A 24,656-nucleotide genomic window follows, 5' to 3' on the forward strand; every position below is an offset into this window, starting at 1 on the left:
CTAATGAAATTCTGGAGGAGCCTGTTGCAAGGCTGGCTGTGGTCCCTGTGACTGCAGCGTGCAGGAGGAGTTACCCTGCAGGTGAACCTGGCCTGTGGGGAAGAGAGGAGGTTGGTTGATAAATCCGTCCTGTTTTGTTACTGAAGTTGCCGGGTGAGCAGTGGACAGGGAGAAATAATATCAAATGAAGGGTTGGTCTTGGTGCTGAAGCAGCTGCATTGTTCATTGGAAACCAGACCCTGCTCTTGCATCTGCTGAGGAGGTCCTGTGTGAAGGTAGAACAGTCACCTCAGCAAAGCCTTTGCCTGCTTGTGGGAAGGATTCTCCTTTCCTTGGTGCCTTGCATGTCATTTTGGCAAGCACTTTCAGGGCTGGTGAGTGTTTGCAGCAGCAACCAGAGTCCAGGGCAGTTATGCTGTGAATTACAACATCCCCTGAGAAACCAGGTCCTAAATGTGGCTTAACAGGTCACACCAAGGCAGCAAAATACTTCTGACTTGATGTCTTGACACCTTGTATGGAAGCAAGAATGACAACCATCTTTCCCAAACTAGTGTTAAGAAATTAAATTCCTTAAGGAGCCTTGTGACTGTGTAGCTTAAATCTGTCATCTCATGTGCAAGCAGGAAACGTTCATATACTATCTTAATTAGGGTCTTAATACAGCCCCTAAGGTGATTAATGCTATTTTTAAAAGCTTGCTGTAAATTTGCTTTGGGACTGTATCATGAATAATGAGGAGAAGTAAAAAATGGTGTGTACCTCTAGTATAAACAGTTTGGCATACTTGGGTTCTAGTTAGGTGATTTTTAGCCAAAAAATAAGGTGCGTACTTTAAAGACTTGCTGACCTGAGTTAGGAAGTGCTGCTTTGAATTCTGGACCTCTGGAAAATGTTTAAGAATGATTTAATTTTGTAGAGCTGAAGCCAAATGGGAATTTGGGGAAATGTGGTGGCCTTTGCCATGCAGGTAATTAGATTATAAAATAATGATTGTCTCTCTGGCTTTTTATATAATCAGTGGACCCAGCAGGAAGATTAGTGAGAGTAATGGGGATACTGTCTTTCTACTGCCAGTGGTCAGACGCCCATTTAATATACTGCCTTTGTAGAGATCTGCTCTTGTGCAGAACTGGAGCAGTACCCCTCGAGACTGGATTTGTGATGGCAAATCTGTTGCAGATTTCTACCAGCCCTGCAGGGCATACATGACGTTTATTTTTCCTTCTCGCAAAGAGTTCAAAAGTACCACCATAGCTTGGGCATGCTGTAGTGTGAAAGCAGGGGGAAGGAGGAAGATCCTTGAATCCAAGCCCTACAGCCGGGTGTCAGGCTTTCTGCTTTGAAGTGCATGAGAGGTTGACCTTTGGAGGTCTTCAGATCTTGCTATGGACAAAACGCCACCCACCCACCCCCACCTCCCTTTGTAATAGTCGAATTTAACAATTGCCCTATCAAATAATCTGGAGAAAATAGTTGGCACGGAATGCTACCGCTAAATTGATTAACATTTGGTAAAGGTTTGTCAAATAATGGCAACGTGATGTTTGTAATTGAGGCAGTGTTGCTAATACAGCTTCCAGTGCTCTAGCAGGGGAGCAGGGAGAGACTTTGAGGAAGCCACTGCAGAAAATAGGCACCTCCTCAGTATGAAGCAGAAAGTGGCTGTCATAAATAATTCATCTTTCTGATTTGCTGAGATGTTTGTGACTAGCAGTGTAAGCCTAGGCTGTTTTGCCACTAATACTGGTAGGGAACAGAATATCCACGGTGCCCTCGGTGCCTTTCAAATCTCTTGCTACTTTCTTCCCCCTTTCTTTTGCCACTTTCCACAGGTGGTGGTGAACCATCCCTGCTTGAACAACAACTGTGCTGCTGTGAGGGGGGATGTGAGGGCTGACCTGAATAACGCAAAATTTGGAATTGTAGTGGGTGAGGTCTTACCGCTGTAAACAGCACTGTGTTGTCAGGTGGAGATTCATGGGATGAAATGGAGGGAGACACTGACTTTTCGCCTACAACCAGCTGGTAGATGCTGCTGTGTCCTTCAGGCAGGAGTGGTGCTGGCTGCTGTCCATTCCCTTTCTCTTGGGTAATTAAGCAAATCATAGTGACTTGCTCTTTTTTTTTTTTGGTAAATTTTTCACAATATTGAGATTTTGGATTTGCTTTTTTGTTAAACATCAATACATTCAAAACTAAAGCACCTTCTGAAGAGCAGTGTCCTCCTCCCATCAAACTAAAACCACTGTGACTTCAAAGGGTAGGTACGAGTTGGCATGGTCCCGCTGACAACCAGGATTCTGCAGAGCAGCATTTGTGGACAAGCTGCACAGGGTCACAGCCTGTAGAAACAGAGACGGGGAGACCTGGTTCCAGCACATGTGCGGGCTGAGCCTGCATACCTTGGCATAGGAGCAGCAGCAGGTACCGCTGAGGTATTGATCCAGTGCTGGAGACAGGTAGCTGAGAGCAAAACCTTTAGAGAGGGTGCCAGGGACAGACCCCAGGATTGCCTCCTGCAGAATATCCCTTAAAGTTTTTGGGTGTAACAACACTTGAAAAGCACTGTGGCCACAGCAGAGTGCTGATGACTGACCAGCATCCATCTGACAATACTGTCTAGAGCTTTGGGTGCTTTATTATTTATTTTTTTGTAATTTCTGTCAATCTAGGTTTAATCCCCTTCATTTACGGTTGGTCATCCTTGCCCTGAATTAGTGTTTCCTCTTTTTTTTAAGTCTGCCAGTATGCACCGTATGGTGGATTGGTCCTATTTAGCCAAACTACAGAAATTCTTTTTTTTGTTTGTTTGTGGGGGGTTTTGTGGCTGGTTTTTTGGTGGGTTTAGGTTTTTTCTTACTTTGCTTCAGCCCACGTTGCCTTGTGCAACCGTATAGCCATTCTGTCAATATTTTGTAAGCCTTTCAGGGTGCTGGGACACCAACCAACCTGCTGTGTAAGAGCCTGTCCAAAAGTGAGCTGCTACCTTTCGACTTGGGCAGCAGCCAGTGCCTGGTAGAGTGTGTCAGATGCTCGGTGGGATGGGCAGCTTTCCCCAGGCCATGCCACACGGGCTGGGGTGCCTGACACCATACTGTGACGTCCCCTGGCACAGCTGGGTGCTGGCAGTGTTGGGGAGCCCAGCCTGCCCTGCAGCCGCTGCCGGACTGACAGGCCGTCCCAGAAGCGCCTGGCAGGTGATGTCCCCCATGTCCCTTTGGGCCTGGGTGTAACAGTGACCCCATCAGTGTGCCCTGAAGAACATTTCCAGGAAACCACAGTGAGGGCAAAGGCTGGAAAACAAAACTTTTTTAGGGGGAAGGGGGCTAACCTTGAAAAGCATGACACATCTTTCCTTACTGTCCTAAACTCTGTCTGTGTGTGTGTGCGATAAAAGTGTTAGGGAATTGATTTGAGTGGTGGCTCATGTTTTGCGAAAAGCAAGGCTGAGTTGTGTTTTATAGGGGAAGTAGGAATTAAATGTTCGGGTGTGCTTTCTATTTTCAGGCCAAGACATGCCCATTTTATTTATTCAGTCTTCCTGACGTTGTAAGACCCTCTCTTTTTGTACTAATGTCAGTGAAAATTGTGTTGCCATCCTGGGCTCTCACTCTCTGCTATCACAGCCAGTCAAAATTTTGCCACTGACTCCATGGCAAAGGGGCAGACGTTAAGCTCTGTGTATCGTCTTACCTGTCATAGCTAAGTGGGCTGTGGGCCCGTTTCCCACTGCGTTATATTACGCCTATTCAATGTCATGAAATCAAACCAGGGGAACTTTTTTGCCTTAGCAAAGCTTAACTCAAGATGCGTTTATCTGGCATAAGGAATATACTGTAAAGCTGGCCGTGGCAGTTCAGTTACACTGGTACCTGAACTGCAGTAGCTTGAACATTTATGCAGGCTGATTCATCCCAGCACTGTGGCCTCCTGGTGACTGTGTGGCCTCCTGCCCCTGCCTGGAGCCCATGGCATGGCTTATCGGGTGCTTGGCCTTTGGTCTTGAAGAAAAAACATTCTTGACTGATTCTGCTTCTCTGCAAGGGATTCTTCCTTTCGGGCTGTCACCTGCAAATAAGCATCTTCTGCTTTTCCGGGGTACAGAAAAGATTGTTTTTGTAACTTTATGCTGACTCAAGGCCAATATTTTCATCAATAATGAAAACTGAAATTTGTAGCATATCGCCTAGCCAAAAAAAAAAAATTATCAGCATTTTAAAAGAAGAGTTATATATGCACAAAGTATAGGAATAGAAAAGAGCCATTCAATTTATGTAATAATTCTTCCATTTTAACATAACTTCCCCAAATGCATTGCTGAGCTCAACTGACTTTTGAATGAATTGGGATTACCACTGTTCTGCCTGGGAATCCTGAACTTGAACTAGAAACTGGCCATGATCTACAGGTTGTCCTGTACCAATAATAAGCAAGAGGAAGCAAAAGTTAATTGGACATCAGGGGAAGGTTGATGGCCTCTATTCGTCTTTCTCAGAGTTGTAAGTTCTTGGCTTCTGCAGCTATTTAATTTAACCTGGATTTCATAGGAGTGTAAGTGGCCCTCTCTCCCTCCTTTTTCCCAAAATGCAGTTATAAGCAGTTTGCAGGCATCTTTTCTGAGATAATCGTAGAATCACAGATTTGTTTAGGTTGGAAAAGACCTTTAAGATCAAGTCCGACTGTAAATCTAATGCTGCCAATGCTACTAAAGACTGGAATTGCACAGGCATTTAAGCGTTGCTGGGTAAAGCAAAGCCCAGCTGACCGCATATGCTTTTAGAAGCGTTGCCATAAGCTTAGTGAGAGATTAGGTGTTTTGCTACTTTATATGGACAATATTCCAAAAAAAAAAAAAAAGGATTAGAAATGCTTCAGGCAAAGGGAGCAAGGAACTGGCAAGACACTAACTAGGGATAAATACCCAACACAAAAGCTCCATGGCAGGAGATAGCCTGAAGATGGGGAGGGGGGCAGCTGTGAAGGGAAGCTGTGTGTGTATGACACTGAACAAGAAGAGGCAGATGTTGCTAGAAAGAGGAGAGCTCATTCCATGTTGTGGAAAAGCTGCTTCGTGCAGTATATCAAAATAAATGAAGTCCCCTTAAGTAAAAAATAGTCAGTCCTTAAATATACCTGAAAAAAACTCTCATTGAGGTTTCCTGTTGAAAAATCTAATTTGGTAGCAATGTAAAATGTCTCTTCCATTTTTTTTAGTAAAACTTTATACCATTCTAATACCAGCAATGCAACCTAATTTAAGTTAAGCCATTAAAAATAAGGCTGAGCTATTGCTTTCTTGTTTTAAATGATAATAGTAATAAAAATCTATGTCTGGGAGATCTCTACTCAATAGATTATCTAACACAGCTGTAAAATATGCCTGTGTTTAACCGCCAACTGTGGGCACCATTATAAATTGTAATATTTGTAGCATCTGCAACAACGGCTGTATCTCTCCTTTACAAGGCTTCTGGAAGTAGAGCAGATGGGTCTGTTACCACTGACATTAAAGAATGGCACATAGATTATTATTTTTTTTTAATCCTTTATCCACGTTTTCTTTCTTCTGTTGTTTTCTTCCAGTAATGTGTGCCAATATATGGAAGTAAACTTTTAAGGAGAAAATGTGAATGTCTGATTAACCTTCAGCTGAGCTTTTAAAAGTAAACTTTTAAGATTTATCTGCATCTGACCAAACGATATTTATTTTTATAGTATGGTGGTGTTCATTGTATTTGGTATCGCTTACCCTCATTGTTGACCTTGCGTAGTGTTGGGCAGACCTCAGATACGGACCTCGCAAGCAACCTGCAGCGACTTGTGTTGTATTTATTCAGTAAGTTGGGAATTGGTGAAATAATGTATAATAGTGGAAAAACATAGAAAACTTAGATTGCCCAGATTTTAACCTTTCTTGCAGCACGTTTGAAAGGTTAAACAATTCCCAAACGAACAACAACATAAAACCAGACAAAACCCTCTCCCCACGGCAATGCATAAATCTCTATTATATCATCACTGCATAAAAATTAGAAAAGGGAGACTTCGCTAATGGATTCTCTTCTTTCCCAAACATACTTGTTTGGGGTGTGGATTAAAAGATAATCATCCTGTTTTCATTGGTTTGTTTATTTATTTATTTTTCCACAGTCCAGGAGCTCCAAATGTCTTTCATAAATACTAAGTTCTTATTCTTTACCCAGCAGCTACCTTTTGTGCTTTTTTGTTGTGGGTTTTCTGTGGTTTTTTTGGGTTGTGTGGTGGGGGTTTTTTTGTTCAGGTTTGGGTTTTTTTGGTGGTTGTTGTTTGTTTGTTTTTTTTTAATACATAATTCACACAAGTTGAGTCTCAGTTTTGTTTGTTTTTTGTTTTTTGTTTTTTAAATCCACTGCTGTTACAATAATCTTTTAGCACACATGGATATTTTTTTTTTCCGTGTGTGTTTTCGGGTGGTTGCATTTTTCTTCAGTATTCGTGGGGCTTTAGTTAGTGCTTTATACTTCTTTGGCAAGATTGGTAATGACAGCGTTTGATAAAAAAATATCTAATTCTGGCTACTGTGTGATCCTACTAAAACAACTTGGCCCAACTAAGTGTAGTTAATGGTGATGCAATTTCTGCTTTGCCTATAATGACTGAGTTTCAATCTGTTTAGCAATTCTTTGTTCAAAATGATACAATTTTCTGTTGGATTTTTGTGAATCTCTGTATCAAACCCCTTGAGATTGAATCTAAATACAGCAGTCTCTGTGTCAGTACTTGTTGCTAACACAGTAAATCTTATACAAAAGCATGATCATTATCCAAATCAGGTTATGAAGATATGTCATTTACTGGCAAAAATCTGTTGACTCTGGATGCCAAAGGAGTTAGTCTTTCTGATACTGTTGCTTAGATCCGGTGTGGCCAAGAGAGCATTGTTGGAGAAGGAATAGCTCTTCTAGCTTCTAAGACTAGCCCAGCTCTTCATCAGACTGGAAAAAATGCAAATTACTCCAGAGCAGAAGAACTGTAGGTATTAACATACTCTCTTACAGGATAATGTCTCTTAACTACAGGTTTAGAGAAGCCCTAATATCTTTCTTGTCACTAACGATGATTCTGTAAGTCTTCACGTGTCATTGTTAAAATGCTTGAAACATTTGAAAGCCTGAGGAAATACAGCTTTTGAAATCTATTCCTGCCCTGAAATGTATTTAGCAGTGAGTGAGTTGAAAATCACCTGTGTGAACTAAGCCAACAGATGCAGTACGTAGGGTTGTAGCGGGTTGCAGTTGCCCATATACATGTAAGGACCAGTGATGTGACAGACTGGACCAAAGACAGTAGTGGGGGGACTGTCAGGTTCTGCAAAAGGAGGGTTAAAAGGTTAGGTACTGCCAATTCCTTGAGTGGCCTTTCTGAGAGCCAAGGGAGAAACCATGAAGGAGAGAGCTGCAGCACACTGGAGGATAAGCTGGAGCAGCGGAGGTGACCCAGCTCTCACTGACTGGGCTCAGGCATGGATCAGGCCGGTTATTTGCTTCTCCTTAACCCCAGCGCATCACTTGTTAGGTGGCTTCCCTGAAGCTGCAGACTGCATCCATTTGAGAACAGGGGCTGTAAATTGGGAGATACTTGTTCAGTGCTGTGCTCAGTTGCCAAGGAAAGGCCAAAGGTCTCCCTTGGCCTTCATCCCTTCAGGACAAGGGGGAAAATTATTCCTGTCTGTGTACTTCTGAATCCATATGAAACTCCCTGAACTGAAGTATGCACTATTTAACAAAGCATCAGCTGAGAGGCTTTGGGCAATTCTGTGCTGTTTTAATTTAGGTGAACTGGAACATCCCTTTGCTTGAAGTAACACGTGTTTTGTGTACTGTTGCAATTCAGAGTTCATGTCCTGAAGCTGAATCTCCTGCTGAGAATCTAAAGATTTCTACTTCCAACTTACAGAGAAGATGCACAGCCTTCTGCAACCTGTAAAATAAAGTTCACTGTAGAGATGAAATACCTGAAGAAAATCTTGTATATAAAAAAGGCCCCAAATCTGCAGACATGACAGGAGCTTTATTTTTTCAAGTGCACTTGCTAATGGTTCAACTTGTCAGCAAAATTGCGCTCAAGCCTAGATTCAAGGGTATGACCCTTGCTGCACACAGACAGGTCAGCTAGCCTTAAATACACAATCCTTTATGAGCAGAGCTGGTGGCATATATTGACCACAAAGTCACCTGAAGGGGCAGAGAAAAGGGAAGACTTCTCCCCACCAGTTGGATAGGAAGAGACGTGGGGGAGTCCCAGGCAGGTGTTCTCCTCCTTGGGGTGTCCTCTTGGTGCTGCAGGTGCCCCACAACACTTTGCAGCATGCCTGCGGTGTTTTCACTGGGAGCTGCTCGGAATCCCTATCGGTTGCTTTTGCTTATTATGATGCTGTTAGCATCAGCTGCATCGCGCTTGATGTGGTGCATGTGCTGCCTAAGCTTTGTGCATGTGTGTTGTTGGGCAGTGTCTGGTGGGTACATAAAGAGCTGTTACCCCAGTAGGCGCTTAAGTTACCTACTAAAAACAGTGAGGGGAAGACTGAAGAGCTCTTACTATGGAGCTGTAAATGGAAACTAAAATGTTAGGGGACAGAGGGGAAAAAGAGACGAGTTAAACACAAAAGGTGGAGGTTTTGCAATGTAAGGGATAAAAAAATGTTTCAGAATCAACCAGTGCAAGGCTATAAGGATAAGAGAGCTTGGGACAGCAGGGTAGAGGCACTGCTACAGTGTCCTTGGGCAGGGGCGATGAGAGCTTACAGAGATGCAAGTGGAAAGCATGCTATGGGATTGGAAGTGAAAGGTCCTTGGTATTATAAAAGGTAAGGCACCATGCAAGGCCCTCAATAGAAAACCACAGGTACAAAAGCAAAAGCTGTAAGTGTGGCTTCTTAAAACGAGGGGCTTATCCCGGCAGCAGGGTGTAGCACTGAAAACAGGAGATCATGGATGAAGTGTGTTGTCTAAGGGATGTGTGAATGATTGGAGGGGAACACTTACACATTAGAAACACCAGGACAGCAGAGCTGCTGAGAACCATTACTCAATGTGGACAGCTTTGCAACAGGCTCGGTTTTCAGCTGCAGCCCAAGAATGATGCACTGGTATCAAGGTGTATGGAGGTCCCCAACAGCGTCTCTTGTGGGCAACTGACATTGAGGTGGGGGCTTATGCAAGTGGAAGGGCTAAACCAGTAGCAAAATACAAAAAAGATTGTTCTGGGGCTTGGGGAGGTTGAATGGATGATCTGAACAGTCATTTCATGTGTGCAGTCTGTCATCTCCTAAATCTAGGAGACCTTATTGCCATTTCAGAGAGTACTGAGAAAATACCTACTGCGGTGACCCCCTTCTGAATGTGTAGGGAGAGGGTGCCCCGTGGTGCGCTCCAGTTCAGCCTGCATGGGCTCCATTGATGCTGCTGTGCAAAAGTTGCTCCTGTGTGAAGCTCCAGCGCTGCTCAATGGGAACAGAGTTTACAGTGGGGAAAGGTTGGGTCCAGGCTGATTGTATGTGGGTCTTCTTTTTAAAGAACAAATAGATTTTGCCTGGGGCAGCGGTGTGCAAACAGTCACCTGTGGACAGAACAGCTGAGGCAGTTATCTGGCTTGATTTCCGCTAACAGGCGGGAATCCTCTCATTCCACTTCCAGGCAAAGCCTCACACTCTCAATGTGAAGTGACTTGGTGTATTATGGCAAGGAGGAACCGGGTGGCTGCTGTGGAGCAATGGAGTCTACAAGGGTGAGCAGTTACAATGGGCCCAGGTTGCAGGGGCAAGCACTACACCTGATTGGTTAGAGGCATTTGGGTTCTCATGTTGCTCTTCAAGGTTTGGTTTTGGGATTTGGGTTTTGTTTTTTTAGCTCCAGACATTGCTTTTTGCCACGTGTAGGATGACTCCTTGAAAGGGATGCTCGTCCAGCCAGCCTGGCTTGGTTTGATGGCTCAGGCTCTTAGAGACACCAAAAGTGATGTCATTTGGCACTTGTGCCCTGCCCCAAGCTCTTCTTTCTCATCCTATTTTTGTTCAGCAATCCTTGCAGATCCGTGCTGTTGTATAGGATAGCTTACCCTGTACTCCACCACCACCCCAACAGACACTTAATGGTGGTCATCCATCTTATCCCACTCTCAGTACAGCTCTGCCTAAAAAATGCCATGGCAGGCTGATACGCTGTGTTTCTTTTGCATCCCTCTTACTGCTCTTGTTCCCCTGAAATGCTACAGGAAATTTGATTGAAAACTTGTATGAAAAAATTATTAGTGAGCTAGATTTAAACCTTCACTTTTTTCTTCTTTTTTTTTTTCTCCATGGTTGGCTTTGCAAACTAATAATCTTTATTCTCTTGGGCTTGGTGCTAGTACAAGAGCCTGCATTGAGATATTCAATTATTTAGCGTCCTTTTAAAAGAAAAGGTAATGTATGCAAGAGAGATGTAAGATCTGCTCTGATGGCCATCCCTGCAGCTGGGACTTTTACAAGAACATTTTTATCAGGGCACTTGCTCTTGTGGTGCTGCCACTGCAATTCTACCCAGAAACCAATTCCCGTGTTTCCTCAAGGGAAGATGAATTGCTTTTGCAGGGAAGCTTTTTGAACCAACCAAGAGCCATGTCACCTTCCTCTCCTTACATGAGTTACTGCAAACCATTTTTCACTTTCTCATTATGTTTGACATCCTTGTTTCCCAAGCTTGAAGATTTGTCTGTTTCTGACCTCCTGGGCACACTTACTTATAGGACAGATTTCAGTATAGCATCTTGCCCAGCTTTATTTTGGTCTGTTTCTCTCCCCATAACCTCTGGCATGAAGGAGAACCTGATGTGAAGTACAAAACAGTCTGCCAGGGATGTAATGTAACATTCAAAACCATAGTAAATATTTGATAAATACTATGCAGGAAAATATTCTAAATTATTTTAATCTTAAGTAATTTTGTTTGACTGTGGTAGAGAAGGAGGATGATGAGAGACCTCCTCAGAAGTGGTTGCAGTAGCCACAGCAAACAAAGATAATTCAGCTTGGGCATATTTCCTCAGACCTGGCAAATCAGATGTCTCTACTTTATGGATACAGATCTCCCAGTAAATAAAATGTAGATAGAAGTACAGTTCTCTTGTAAAAACAAAAAAAGAAACCAGATTTACTACCATGGATTTCTATCAGGAGTCAGAAAATGGCACATGCAGCCTGACTAATGTGTTGGGTGTGGGTTTTGTGGTGGGTTTTTTTCTTTTTTTCCTTCAATATTAGACTAGGACCTAGCTGATCCAAGTATTTCAGGCCCATTCTCAGTTCTGATCCTTTGCTTCATCCGTAACTGTAAAATAACTTTCTTTAGACAAAACCAAAGCATCGTTTATTTTGCATCTGCTTCTTTATTCTACAACACAAGCAACATAAATAGTTTATAATTTTGTTTTAAAATATTTCCATTTCAGAATTCAGTCAGAATAAAATATACACAAAATACAATTTGCAAGCCAGCTGACAGTGACTGCCTGACCACTGGACACCCAAGGACCAAACAAAGCTAGCAGCACAACAGGACGCGGCGGACACAGGGAGGTGTTTTTCTAAAGAAGAGCAGAATAGTAGGGGGAGGAAACGTGTATGAGACCGGGGAATTGCAGCTAGGTATGAACTCAGTAGAAGCTAAACCCAATGTAAGCACTTGCTTGACAAGGCAATTTACAGTCTCTTTTAAAAAGTGTTAGTGGCTCCTCCTGAATATACAGCTAGAGAGATGAAGTCCTAGGAATAATGTTTTGTGGTAAAATGCTTCCTATGGCGGCCATCATAACGGAAATAAAATTTGATTTTTTAAAATTGTTGAACAGGAAAGTCTTAGATCTTTGGCAAAATGGAGTGTCCACTCCCTTTGGCTTGCTTTCAGTTTTAAGTTCTGGTTGAAGGGCCCATGGAAATATGTTTTCAGTCTCACAAATCATGATAAAAAGAGGGGCGGTGGGGAAGAAGAGAAAGAGGGGGGAACTGAAAGAAGGTGCTCACTGCTGTCATTGTATGTTTTTCAATCTCTTGCTCCCATCTGCTCCAGCGAACAGCACACTGTACATGGCTCCGTCAGCATCACGCTCTGCCCTTCCTGGCTGTTCTCCCTTGGGTATTGAATCCTGCTTTCCTCTGCAGAGCCCGGGCTCAAGAGCCATAGCCTGCTTGTGGAGGTGATATTTGTCCCTTGCTTGAACCTGTGTGCCTGTGCCTCTCCGCTAGCTCAGCTCTCTCATTTCAGCTTGCTTCTTGTGGAAGCATAGCACTTCACTGCAGCCCAGATGAACTGAATGCAATAGGAAATAGGGCCCTGGTGCTCCACAGAGTTTAGATGAACTTTATGGAAGTACATAACTACCTTTTCAAAAGTGGGATGTTGGGGTAAAAGGATTGAAATAGAACTTGTTGCCATGTTTCTTAGCAAAAACCGCCTTCCATAAACTCAGTTCCCTGATTCAATGTGGTAGTGGAGACTACGCAGATCTGAACTTGTGAATTCGCCAAAAACAATTTGAGGGATCTGGTCCCACAGGCAAGCTCGGTATTGCATTAATCTGTGATCATACAGTGTAGCTCCACTGATATCCACAGAATTAGGGCATTTCTTCTTCCCTCTGCTTTTAGTTTTTAGCTTGGAGACCTCTGAGCACTAACTGAAAAGACTGATGCATACTTGTGACGTGCTTTTTTAATTTTTTCTTCTTAAATAGCCAGCACTCCATGTTTGGCCAAAGCTGTTTGTTTAGTATGGTATCATACAGTTAAGTGTCACATAAAGTTTATGTTCCGAGGGGGATCAGTGGAAACAACAGAAAGAGGAGCTATGACTTCTTCCGTGCAGCCACACAACTTCCTGGAGTCCCAGGCACATTGCTGGTGAGGGCTGCCAAGAGACCCTTAGGTCGTGTCCCTATAGAAGCTCTACTCAAAATAGGGAGGTTCTGTGAAGCGGGATCTCTAGCTGCCAGATGCTGTTATCTACATTGCATAAAATCCAACATTTGTGCTTCTGTGCTATGCTAACTTGGTCCTTTTATACTAAAAAAGAAGATAAACTTTTTTTCTTTAATTGATGGTATTGTATTGTTTCTTCAAACGATTGTGGAATGATCTGAAATTGAAAAAACCTAACTGTATTTTGTGTCATATGCCACAATTAGCAGTGTACCTAGATCTTCCCAGAAATTACTGTAACTGGAGTAATGACTAAATAACTTGCTTAAGCATAATCTTAGCACAGCCCCACCAAAGCAAGGGCAAGGAAAGAAAGCACTTCACTGTTTGTTTGGGGTTTTTTTGTGAATTAAAAGCAATTTATCACTGAGAAATGGCATTTCTAGAATGGATTGCTCAAGGTGAAAATAGCCAAGCCACATACTCAATTTCTGAATAAGCTTCTATACGAATGAGCTAGGTAGAAATAGATTACTTTGGCTTGCTATGGTCAGACTCCTACATGTTAAAACTAGATCTGTGCAACGAGTTTTGGGGTACTGGGATGCATGGGAATCTGTGCTGGTTCTTGTGGATTTTTCAAGCAGGAGGTCTATACAAGACAGCAGCAGAGGGTGGCATCAGGAACTGTCCAGGACTTTCCCTTTCCTGAGAACTTGTGAACCTGTATATAGAGACTGAAGGATTCAAGGACCGAGTCCTGAGTGTTAAAGATTCCAAGTACAATACTTGCATTGATTTCAACAGCTTAGGCACTCAGAGGGTGGGCCTAAGCTGTGAAGAGAGGTACAAAGTGCAGGCAGCACGCGGAGCTGGACCTCTCTACTTGCTAACTTGTTTGCCACTCCATTTCATACGGGTGCTGCGCTGAGCTCTGCAGCGGAGATAACAACACTGAGATGGTGTTTGTATCTTTGGCAGGTGAGGATTTGTCAGTGAATTTTACAGTACGGTGTAGGTTTTAAACAAAACTTGAAGTTCAAATTGAAAGGTAAAGTACCTTACAAGTATGGGTGTAAACTGCTTGGCCTTGGCATGAGCCAGCGGTAGTCCAGAGGACATGAATTTTTTATTGGTGATGAGGCACAAGCTGTACTGCCTCTGCTTGGAGTTTTAGAAGGAATGTTTTGCCCAGCTCTATCTAAATCTTTCCCTAATGATTCTTTCTAAATGCTAAATTAAGTCAGTTATTCTCACATGAGTGTTTATCCCTAGGAGAGTATTATCTGTATATTAACATCTTAAGGACATGAAAGCATGTTAAATGAGTTAGCGGTGGTAATTCTATGGCTGCTGAACGGTCAGAAAAGACTGCTGTGGGGAAGTTAGCAGAGCAAGTGTGTTGAGCACTGATGTGACACAAATATTCAGAGAGCATGACAAACATACTACTAATGTGGACAGCGCTCTGTAAATATACAGAAGCTCAGAGTATGACAGTGACTGGAGCTACAGGTACCTATACATAAACACATCCATCAGCCCATATATCTGCATATACTCACACTACAGAATGAAGTGCAAACATGCAATGGCCTGAGACCATATCAGCTGGGGGTCAAGCCCTGCTCCAGCTATACGAGAAAAATGGCGCTCTCCTGGGTGAGTACACTGCTTTTTCCAGCTTTAAATATTTGCATGGTGATGAGCTATTCCATGTGATATAGGTAGCTGATGCTGGCTGACAGCAACTTTCTCCGTTAGTGGCTGCCTACAAGATTTTAGAATGTGATGTCATTGCCTATGATTGCTATGGTGGCCCTGAGGAGGGTGGTATGAACTAGGCAAAGGCAGCAGAGGTGCAGCTCTGGTACCTGAGAAGAATGTCAAATCACCCCACTTTTTGTATTTATTTCTTTTCTTTTAAAGTAGTTCACTTAAATAAATAAATAAAATACTTACCAGTCATTTTTATAAATAACTGGCCAGTTCAATAAAAATCAAACCCAACTCCTACAGAAATATAGGTAACAAAAAAGTAAGTGCAAGAAAAAAGAATAATGTGGGCATTAGCTAGAACCAAGAGAAAGAGCAAGCTCAAGCTATAATACACAGACTCTGTTTTTTCAAGGCTCAAATGTTCTGATGCAACAGTAAAGCTGGTAACGTGCTGCTGTTAGCTCATGCATTACGTTATTGGGCTGTAAGTGAGGATTTGAATGGATTATGTGAGAAAGCCTTACACGTGTGGATACAACAGCTACTTTGTGCTACTGCTGAGGTGCTTCCTCACTCACAAGTGGAAAGCAGAAAAGCTGCTGTAGGATGGTACAGCTGGACATGACTGGGGTGTTCAGTGTTGGGGAGTCCTCTCCTGAAGCTTAGGACAGGCTGGTGCCAGTACCTTTTCCTGGGACTGTTCTGGCAGACACTTCCTTTAGGCTAGAACCTTGCTTTGTGAGGCCTGGAGGCAGCACGCTGGCAGCCTTAAGCCCAAAGTATGCATGAAGCAGGCTGCACAGGTCTACGAAATGGTGACTTTGTATGTTTCGTGTTGTATTTCTTTGGGGTTTGCTGCTGTCTGTGGCTAAACTAGCAACAAAATAGTTGAGAATCTGACGAACAACTCCTTTTTTTTAATTTATTTCTTTACGTTTTGGAGGGGCATCAGAAAGCTTCTGCATCTTAGATTAACGGTTCATGAAGTGGCCATGGGTTGCTCTCCTCAGCTGCTTACCGTTTCACATATAAAGAAAAGGAATAGCAGCCAATGCTAAACTTTGCTTATATAAAGCCTGCTGCTTCAAAGGTTCCTTAACCCTCACCCCCTATCCTTTTCAATTACATTTCTGGTATTATTCAAACTTAACTTGTGCCCTCTTATGGAGGCGTGTTAATGAGCAGAGGCACCGAGATTGACAATGGGCACTTAATTTGGAGGGCAAACGTTAAAACAGGGCAACTGCAATACAGCAAGTTTACTTCTCTCATTTCTAGTATGGCATTTGTACTGTAAAAAGTTTAAATGAAATTACATTTTGGGTCATGATGGTGGCTAATCAAATAACACTACGCAATGCGTGTTCATGGGCTTGAGGGGTATTAGCGGTAGTATTGTCACTCCTAGAGCTTTTCTTTCTGTTTTACAGAAGGGTTTTTTATTGCAACCACAACATATAACCATGGTGTTCCCTAGATACTAGGTCCTCTTCTTGAGTCCCAAGTGGTTCCATTGGTACTGCTATCAATTTTAGTCCTCCAGTGCAATTTAGAGATTTGCTTTAGTTTTAGCTTAGTGCAGCAAGGATCTGCATCCATTCAGTGCATGTATAATGAAAAACAGCAGGGTTGGGTGTTTTGCATACAGTTTATTATTCTGATTTCTGTTGTTGCCTAATTAATGTACTCTTTAAAAGCAGTTCTGTACAGATGCCCGATAAAAACTTCAACAAAAAATATAACCACCCTTTTACTCTATCTAAAGAGGTGTAAGAAAGACATGGCAACAGCAATTAAACCGTGTCACTACCCTCAGAAATAGCAAAGGATAATCTCACCTGTCCTCAAAGAAATATGAAAACTGCTGGGGGAAAACTGAAAATTGTTAGTTGATAAAATTGTTAAATTACTCGTTTATAAAGTCAATGTAGGTGGTAAGAAAAAAAGAGTTGTTTTTACAGAATTTGTATGCCCTTGAAACAGTTTAGCAGAGGGAAGCTTTGAAAGAAAGGGAAATGGTGTCACTGACACTATAGAAAGTTAAGGGACAAATATTCCCTGCACAAATCTAGCAGGTGACAAATGGGAAGTGGGCAATAGAGGAAAAAGGCAGGAGCATAGTGGCAGACTGTCTGTAAACACATCGGCTCGGGTGACGGCTGTTCAGTAGAGCCTCTTGGCTCCCTCTGTTTTTCTGGGTTTAAGATGCTAAAAGCAGTTATTTGTACAAAATCCAGGCCTGATATGAAGAGAGGACATTTTAAGGATGCTTTGGAGCTGGGACTGAAGCTGTATATTTAGTTGGTGTGCATATGTAAAAAGCCTTGGGAGAACATCATTAAGGGGTCACCCAAGATTAAAATAATCCTATTTTCAACAAAGTATTTCAACTTCTAATCAACAAATTATGTAGTATGGGAGTACTGAGATGGAATGTCCCAGGGGCTGTGACATGACTTGTGCAGCAAGGTAACCCTTTGCTGTGTCTAGTGTGAAAAGCATCACATGTGTTTGACAATACAATAGTCAATCCTTCCCCTTCTCTGCCCCCTTAATATCAGCAAATTGGAGTAGTGCCTATAGGAGTGCTGCACAGAGGGGGATGTACCTCCACGGGGATCTGTCCCCTTCTATTTACCAGCAGCAGACAAGAAATGGGAGAGAAAGAGGAAAGATACCTTCCTTTCAGACTATTTTCCATCTTGATTCAGCTCAATGGGGAGCGATAGGCTAAGTTTAAGGTGACAAGGGAGTTCCTGGCTGTAGCAGCTCTATATAAGCAAACATAAATTTCCAGTAGAAGCATAAGCTAACTTAGCTGCAGTGTTGCTTAAAGTGTTCCAGTTTATCTCTACTCTGTTTAGTTAATGCTGGATATTGGCACATGCTGGTATTTGCTCTGTGGTGTGTCTTCTTCCCAGCTTCACAGGAAAGAGCAAAACAAACTTCCCTGTTGCCCTTTGAGGGAATTAAGACACACAGAAAAATGATCAGCTGTAGGCATAGGTGAGGAGGCAGTCAGGGTAGCGTTTTAGAGAGGGCAGCTCAACAGTGCCATTTCTCTTCAAGCAATGCTCCACAAGAGCAATGAAAGGATGAATAGTCTGTGCTTGGCTCACCAGTTCTACATCTGGGACACTTTAATAGTCACTTATTAGCTACCTCAAATGTGACCAAACTTCAAAGGCTCTTGCCAGAGCAAAATACATTCCCACTTTCTCTAGTGAGGCAGGCATATGGTTACTACAGTAATCTTTATGCAGCTCTCCTCTCTCATGCTCATTTCAGAAGGGAAAAAAGCTACCCTAAACAAGTGTCACCTTGTAACTTGTCCTATAGCCCATCTTTTTCCTGACTTTTTTTTTTTTAAAGTTACATAGGCTTACTGGCCTGGTTTGACGTCCAGATGACAACTGTGTTCACAGCTAATTGCGAGTGTGGAAGTTCTGCTGCAGTTCATTGTGGCTCCCACTGCTGCAAATGTGAATTAAAATGAAGGCTACTGAAATGTTCACCCCTTTAGGTACCCCCGATTTACTGGCAGTTTCTGGGTTCTGGGGCCACCCCAGACTCCCTGGACACACTCATGCTTTGCCTCCTTTGGTAGTGTGAGTGAGGGACACACAGTCTCAAGTGGATAGAGGATATACATCAACAAGCTCATTGTTTCTTAATTTATCACCAACAAACAGGCAATTAATGAACCCCAAATACTTCTTTGCTGTATACCTTGGATGTCTTCTGCCCTTTGCAGCAGAGCACAGCTAGGTCTAAATGATGATATCGTAAACTCGGCCCACTCTTCCCAGCCATTCCCGCACTGCCTGGCGGACACGGATATCTGTCACATGGCAGGTCAGCTGGCTGATACAGGGGAACACTGCTGGCTGCAGGGCTGTGAAAGTTTGGTCTGGCAGGGCCTGAATCTGGCTGAGAACTGTCAGCACCATGTTGGTCCATGCCTACAAACAAATTGGATACAAAAAACCTCTTTAGAAGACTTTTCTAAATAGATGAGCCCATAGGCTGAGGCAGAAAAGAAGATACCTATCTGGTGGTTGCAGCCTCACAGAGAGGACTGAGTAACGCCAGCGTATTCATTTAACATTCACTGTGTCTTTCTAATTCACATTTAGCACTGTAAATCATTGTTGGACTTTGTATTGCCGGTATCATGCTCACCCTTCATCACCTTTTATTTCATCCCACAGTGAACAAGGACTTTCAAGTTTGATGCTTTCACTGATTCATTCACTTCGACATGCAAGTAGCAGGTTTCTGTTTAGCAACAGAGCCCGCTATTTCTGCTGTGGAATTAAAAAAACCTTCCTAAGCACGGAAGCATTGTGACAAGCAGCATGGCGTTTTCAAAGGCCTTAAGTGAGCTCGAGCCCTTAGCCGTAAGCAATGAGCTCACTGTAGGCTGTTAGCTGTTAAGACTAAGCGCAGCTTTGGCCCCGGTCACAGAAGCACTCTTGAAAGCTGTACTCAGATGCCTGATAACACTTCCCTGAAGACTGATTTTCTTGTGATAGGGCAGAGTCAGGCTTTTATCAGTGCCAGCTGCAGAAATAGTCAGTCCTCATCATGATGACTTCTTTATGAAACAAAGACATTTAATGAAGATATTATAATCCCTGTAATAAAAGCAGTAAAAAAATATTTATCTTTTTAATTATTACTATTATTATTAGCACTCTGAAAGTATGTCCTACCTGTATCTGGGCCTCAGCATCCCTAACAGATATATTCAGGGAACTGACTGTGGATCCTGAGCGTGGTCTTTTCTCTTGTCTCAGGATCTCTGGACCAGCACTGAATGAATGCCTCATTTGACCTTGATCTATAAGATGTTGTGGCCGCTGGAGTACGGGCGAGTCTGGCCCTCTTGAACCCAGGAGCTCCCCTTTCTTTTCTGCTTTGACCTCTTTGGTGAAGGATGTCATGGCCTGTTGCTGCTTTCTTTTCTTGTATTCTGTCATGAGCTTGGAGATAGTTTTGTCAGTGGCTATGGTGTAGATCTTGTTGCCAGCACTCTCCCACCATTCTTTTTTCCTGGTTTGCTCTTTTTTCTCTGGTTTAGGACTTAGGGGTGGGGGTAGCAGCACCATTTCTCCACTTCCTCCTCGGGGTGTCAGGCTGTCTCCCAGTTGGTCCCTGATTTGACTCCGGTCATCTTCCGATGGCGTTTCCTTCCCAGATTGCCCTCCGGTCGATGGGGTGGAGGTTTCTGAGTGAAAGGATGGTAAAATGAAGAAGGGGTCACCTTTGAACACTGGAGGCTCCTCTACATTATTCTCCAGGTCCAGATGCATCTGGATATAGTTGTTGCACAGCTCCATACAGAGCTTATGAAGCCGCTTGATTAGCCACCCCCAGTCCGCGTTGCTGACAGGCTGTACACTCAGAGATGGTATTCGAGCCCTCCACTGTCTCTTCTCCTTCCCTCGGGGAGGACTGACCTGAGCAGTTTCTTCAAAAATGTCTTCATCTTCTGAAGAACACTGCTGTGATGAGTCTGTGCTTCTCTCATCATCTTCAAAGAGGATCTTTTTCACTTGCTCTGCTGTGACGTTCTCCTGGTTTGTCAGGATTGCACAAACCAAAGCATGGAAGTAGATGTTGAAGCTCATTGCGGATTGGCGATACAAGTTGGCAGCTCCACTAATGCCAGACACTTTTTTCAGCAAACATTTCAACCCAGGTCTGGTGTCAAACTCTCTGGCTGTTCTATAGGAGTCCAGCAGTAAGTCAAAAATGACAGCCAGGTTTTGCATGGAGATGTACCTGAGAAAACCAGCCAACTTGTTTTCTGGTACTTGTATTGTCATTTTCTCCTCCAAGTTAGAAGGGCCTTTCACAAATTCTTCCAGTAAGATGTCATATAAATTCTGTAACAGTACTTGGTGGGACAGCAAGCTCACCACTATCGTCCTGAAAGGAATACTTGGTAAACCAAGCATGGTAAGGAAAAAAATAAGATAAAATCAAAATGGTGCATTGTGCTTTTACTAGAAGTACAAGAAAACTTTGCATTTTAGAATCTAACATGAAAGATGCAAATGAAAGGCCAAATTTTCACAGCCTTATTATAAAACAGTGGAGGAAGATAAAGTTGTCTAGAATGGTCTTTCAGCAACTCTTTCAAATACTTGCCTAGAAATGAAGACACTTACATTGGTTAAGAAAAATAACTGTCCACAGCAAGCACCCTAATGAGACTTGTGCGGAGGTGGTATTAAAACAAAGCTCTTATATTTTTTGTTCTTTTCTCCTGAGGTGTCTAACACTGAAGGATTAAATATCCTGTTTTTCAATTTCACGACAGCTGCCAGTACTCTCAATATTTCAACCTGCTATAATTAAGGAATTAGTTAACACACAAGTTATTCCTCTAACAGCATTTCAGCCAACCTTAACTTTACCATGACAAATTGAGGCCAAAGCTAGTTTACTACTTGGCTTCCGTTTTCACTAATGCCAGGAATACTTCTTAAAAATAAACACAAAGAGCCAACCAGCCAATCAATAAAAAAACATCTATAGAAACGTCAGCAGTGCAATGGAGCATGCAAAGAAGCTTAAGTCTTGCTGAAGGCACATCATTGTTTGCTCTTAAGACTTCAACTTGAACACTGAGAGCCTAGCATGAAAATACCTATTCCTGACCCTGTTTCTCATGTACACTACTGGGCGATTCTTAGCTGTGCTCCTGTTAGAGAAATGCTGCAAGTTGTTCTAGATCTTACTGATACTTGATTTGCACAGGGACAGGAATGGCAAATTCGTCCCACCAAAGTTTTCAGGTCATTCACCAGTAACACTGAGAAGCTTACAGACAAGGGAGGCTAGGAAGAAAGGGGGGACAGGATTGTTGTTCGGTACCTCAAGGATTTAAAATTACAGACTATGAAACCTATCTTAAGGCATTTAAAAAAATATTTTTGCGTAAGATTACACTGGTTATGTTTTAAATGGAGTTGACGCTCTGTTATACGTACTAATACTTGTGTATTAAATACTTTGATTTAGGGAGCTATGATGGGTCACATTCTAATTAGCATTGCTATCAAGTGAGGAAGAGATTTTTCAGTTTGCTTACAATACTGAAGTCTTAGGTCTAAGTCAATCTTCATGTGACATGAGATGTTTAGTTGCAGACCTTTAATATTTTTGTTGCAAATAATATCCTACTTTCATCAAACAATTTTTGAAAGTGTTTTCAAAATACCAAACAAAAACTTTTTTTTTGAGAAATCACATCAAAACACAGTTTTTTGAATGCAACATTGAAAAAAAAAAAAAAAAAGGTCAGACAAAACTGCTTCTTGGATTAATTTAATTTATCTATGTCAGTTCGCTTACCATGACACAGCTGTCAGTGCTGATACACCAGTAAAATTTAGTAGCCTTATTATCTGACAGTGCTAAAATCTTGATGAATAATACATTGGAGCTCTTTATTGGGAAGCAGTTTACTGCTGTAAAAATAATTAGAGGCTCTGACTCAGGAAAGCTCTTAAGAGCGTGTATAAAGTTAAATGAGTGCTTGCATTGATTTCAAGAGACTAATCCTGTTCCAAAAGCAGGATCAGACTGAGGGAGATCTGCTTTCCTTGTAATAGCCAAAAAGGCAATTTACAAGGAGAGCTTAAAGTACTGCTCCATTCCAAAAGAAACTAGTACAGAACTACAGGTGGAAACACACGGTGCCAAAGCTGGTTAAGGATAGTTTTTTCTTATTCTGCTCAAACTGAAATATATTACTACTTTTTAGGAAGAAGAAAAGCTCCCTTACCCCAGCTTCCTGCGAAACGATGCAGCATTAAGGAAACAAAAGCAAAAAGGGAGAAGAGAAACCCCACTAAGGTTAAAGTAAAATTTTTGAAAGGCCACAGTTACTAACATGCAAAATTGGCATATTACTGCATTGCTGTAGCAAATAATATGAAAAACAGTGGCACAGTCAACTTTTGAGCCCTGTTTTGGTGAAAAATGAGCATTGCTGGGGTAACATTTGCCTATCAGCATATACGCTTTTTGCAGTTGTTTAGACAAAGCGCAGTGTGAAAGCATTCAGAGTTTGTATTAATTGCAAGCTTTAATTATTTGTTTAAAGACAAGCAAAATCCATGCTACCTTTATGAACGCAGCCTGTTAGATTGCACGGCCTTAGGAGCCACAAGAGGGGAGTGAGTACTCCAGTCTTTTGCTTTGCATTCATTATAACAAGAAGAATGATCTGCAAACCTTTGAATAAAGCAGGTATTTTCCCACCACAAAGGAAGGGTTTAGACTGTGATCTCAACTTTTCTTCATCTCTGCACAGGGCCCTATTCTCTGAAGGCGAGGCAACAGAGCACCTGCTCTTGGGGGAAACTTCTGTACAGCTGTGTAAGAATAGAGACATCTGGCATGGTCTTCCTGTCCATCCAAAGAAGGACCATCACATTCTGGCTCCTTGTTGCAAGCAATAGTTTAGTTTTGTATAGGAATGCCTGAAGTGATACAGAAGCAGGTTTGGTATCTAGTAAAAGACAATTTCATGCCATCTATTAAATATCTTGCAATACAAACACAAACCCTGAATGCAGAATTCTAATTCTTGGCCCTATTGATGTTATGGCAGTTGTTTAAACAACCAAATGCAAGCAAAAAGAAATATTTTTTGACAGGATCAGATTGTCATGCAAAGGCATGAGTTTCTAAGTTGGTAACATATAGAAGGACTTCCACGAAAATAAAGTGCCAAGCAGAAACATTATTCCCTAGATCAGTATGTTGGCAGTTTTGCAGCTTTAGGTGTGGTCTCTTCACTTTAAACTGCTCCAGTTTATCTATTAGCTTTTTCTACCTTCTTAATCCAGTAATACTGATTTAAAAGACCATTAGCAAAGCAGACATTTCATTTGTTAGGTATCATTACAAACATAACAGTACTTCCAAAGCTTTCTTCAAACTGCTATTTTTAACTCTACTTTTTAAAGAAAAGAATCTCAATATTGGAAAGGTTTTCCTACTATTTCCTATGAGATTCTTTTCTTAATTTAATCTGAGTTTCCTCTACTTGAAGGCTTTGTGTGACCTTTTGTATCCTTCAGGTTTTTGTAACCTACCAATTTTTACTATTAGAAGAGTTTTCCTTATTTAGGTTGCTAAGGGCCATATTACAGACCCTGACACAGGCTTGTCTATAACTGTAACAGCTGTTGCACATGCCTGCTCACCAGTGTATGATCATGGGATCATCTGGAGAGCAGACAGTACTAGCCTATAGTCTCCTGTGTCACAAAACCTGATTTTTATTTGATTGGTGTATATCGTTTTTTTATGAGACCTGGCACAGTTTGCCAGGCTTGGTTCTCATCTCTGCCAGCCTGACAATATTTTTATCTTGCTTTTAATGACAGGGTTTTCCTGAGAAGGTACTTTACCTTCTCTGGGTATGTCCATTTGGTTTCTTATCTGGTGGCAGGTCAATGATGAGCACGCATGACTGGGCATGTTCAAACCCTTCCTTGTTGCTAGGGGTCTTTGGGGAGCACTGTGTCTCCAGCATGAAGACCTAGAAAACAACAAGTTACATAAAACAATCAGTTTCACACTTGCACTGGGTCCTTGGGGGGGTCTGGAAATGGGACCTCCTGTATTGCAAAAGATCTCTTATGATGACTGCCTTTACAGTGATAGAGAGAATGCAAGGTATTCCCTCAGGAGCATGGTGCTTTGCTAAAACAGCCTCAGAGCCATGGGCTACCTCTACACACCCAGAAGAGCGCAGGGGCAAAGGACAGACATCTTTTTCTTTGAACTTGTGTAAGGCATAATACCAAGTGCCAAAACAAGCTTTCTGCTGTCTGTATACTACTATCAGAAAATATCAGGTATAGTGGAGACAAAGACCTGGGGACAAGGAGTTGCATAGTTGCCTGTTGTACCTAGAAGGGTTGGCTGTTGGAAAGATTATTTCCAGCCATGAAGATACAACAGACACCTAACTTGC

General features: G+C 42.2%; 1 protein-coding gene across 1 annotated transcript in view; it reads right to left on the minus strand.

Moving 5' to 3' along the window:
- Positions 1–11,386: 11,386 nt before the first annotated feature.
- Positions 11,387–24,656, minus strand: part of ARFGEF3 (ARFGEF family member 3) — a 96,637-nt gene continuing 83,367 nt past the window's right edge. Inside the window, exons 32-34 of the mRNA XM_056343657.1 lie at positions 24,088–24,218; positions 19,369–20,599; positions 11,387–18,615 (exon numbers count right to left, since the gene is read on the minus strand). Coding sequence (XP_056199632.1) covers positions 18,424–18,615; positions 19,369–20,599; positions 24,088–24,218 — 1,554 coding nt within the window. The 3' untranslated portion in view covers positions 11,387–18,423. The remainder of the gene's footprint in view (positions 18,616–19,368; positions 20,600–24,087; positions 24,219–24,656) is intronic.

This window comes from Falco biarmicus, chromosome 6, assembly GCF_023638135.1.
Source record: "Falco biarmicus isolate bFalBia1 chromosome 6, bFalBia1.pri, whole genome shotgun sequence".
NCBI lineage: Eukaryota > Metazoa > Chordata > Aves > Falconiformes > Falconidae > Falco > Falco biarmicus.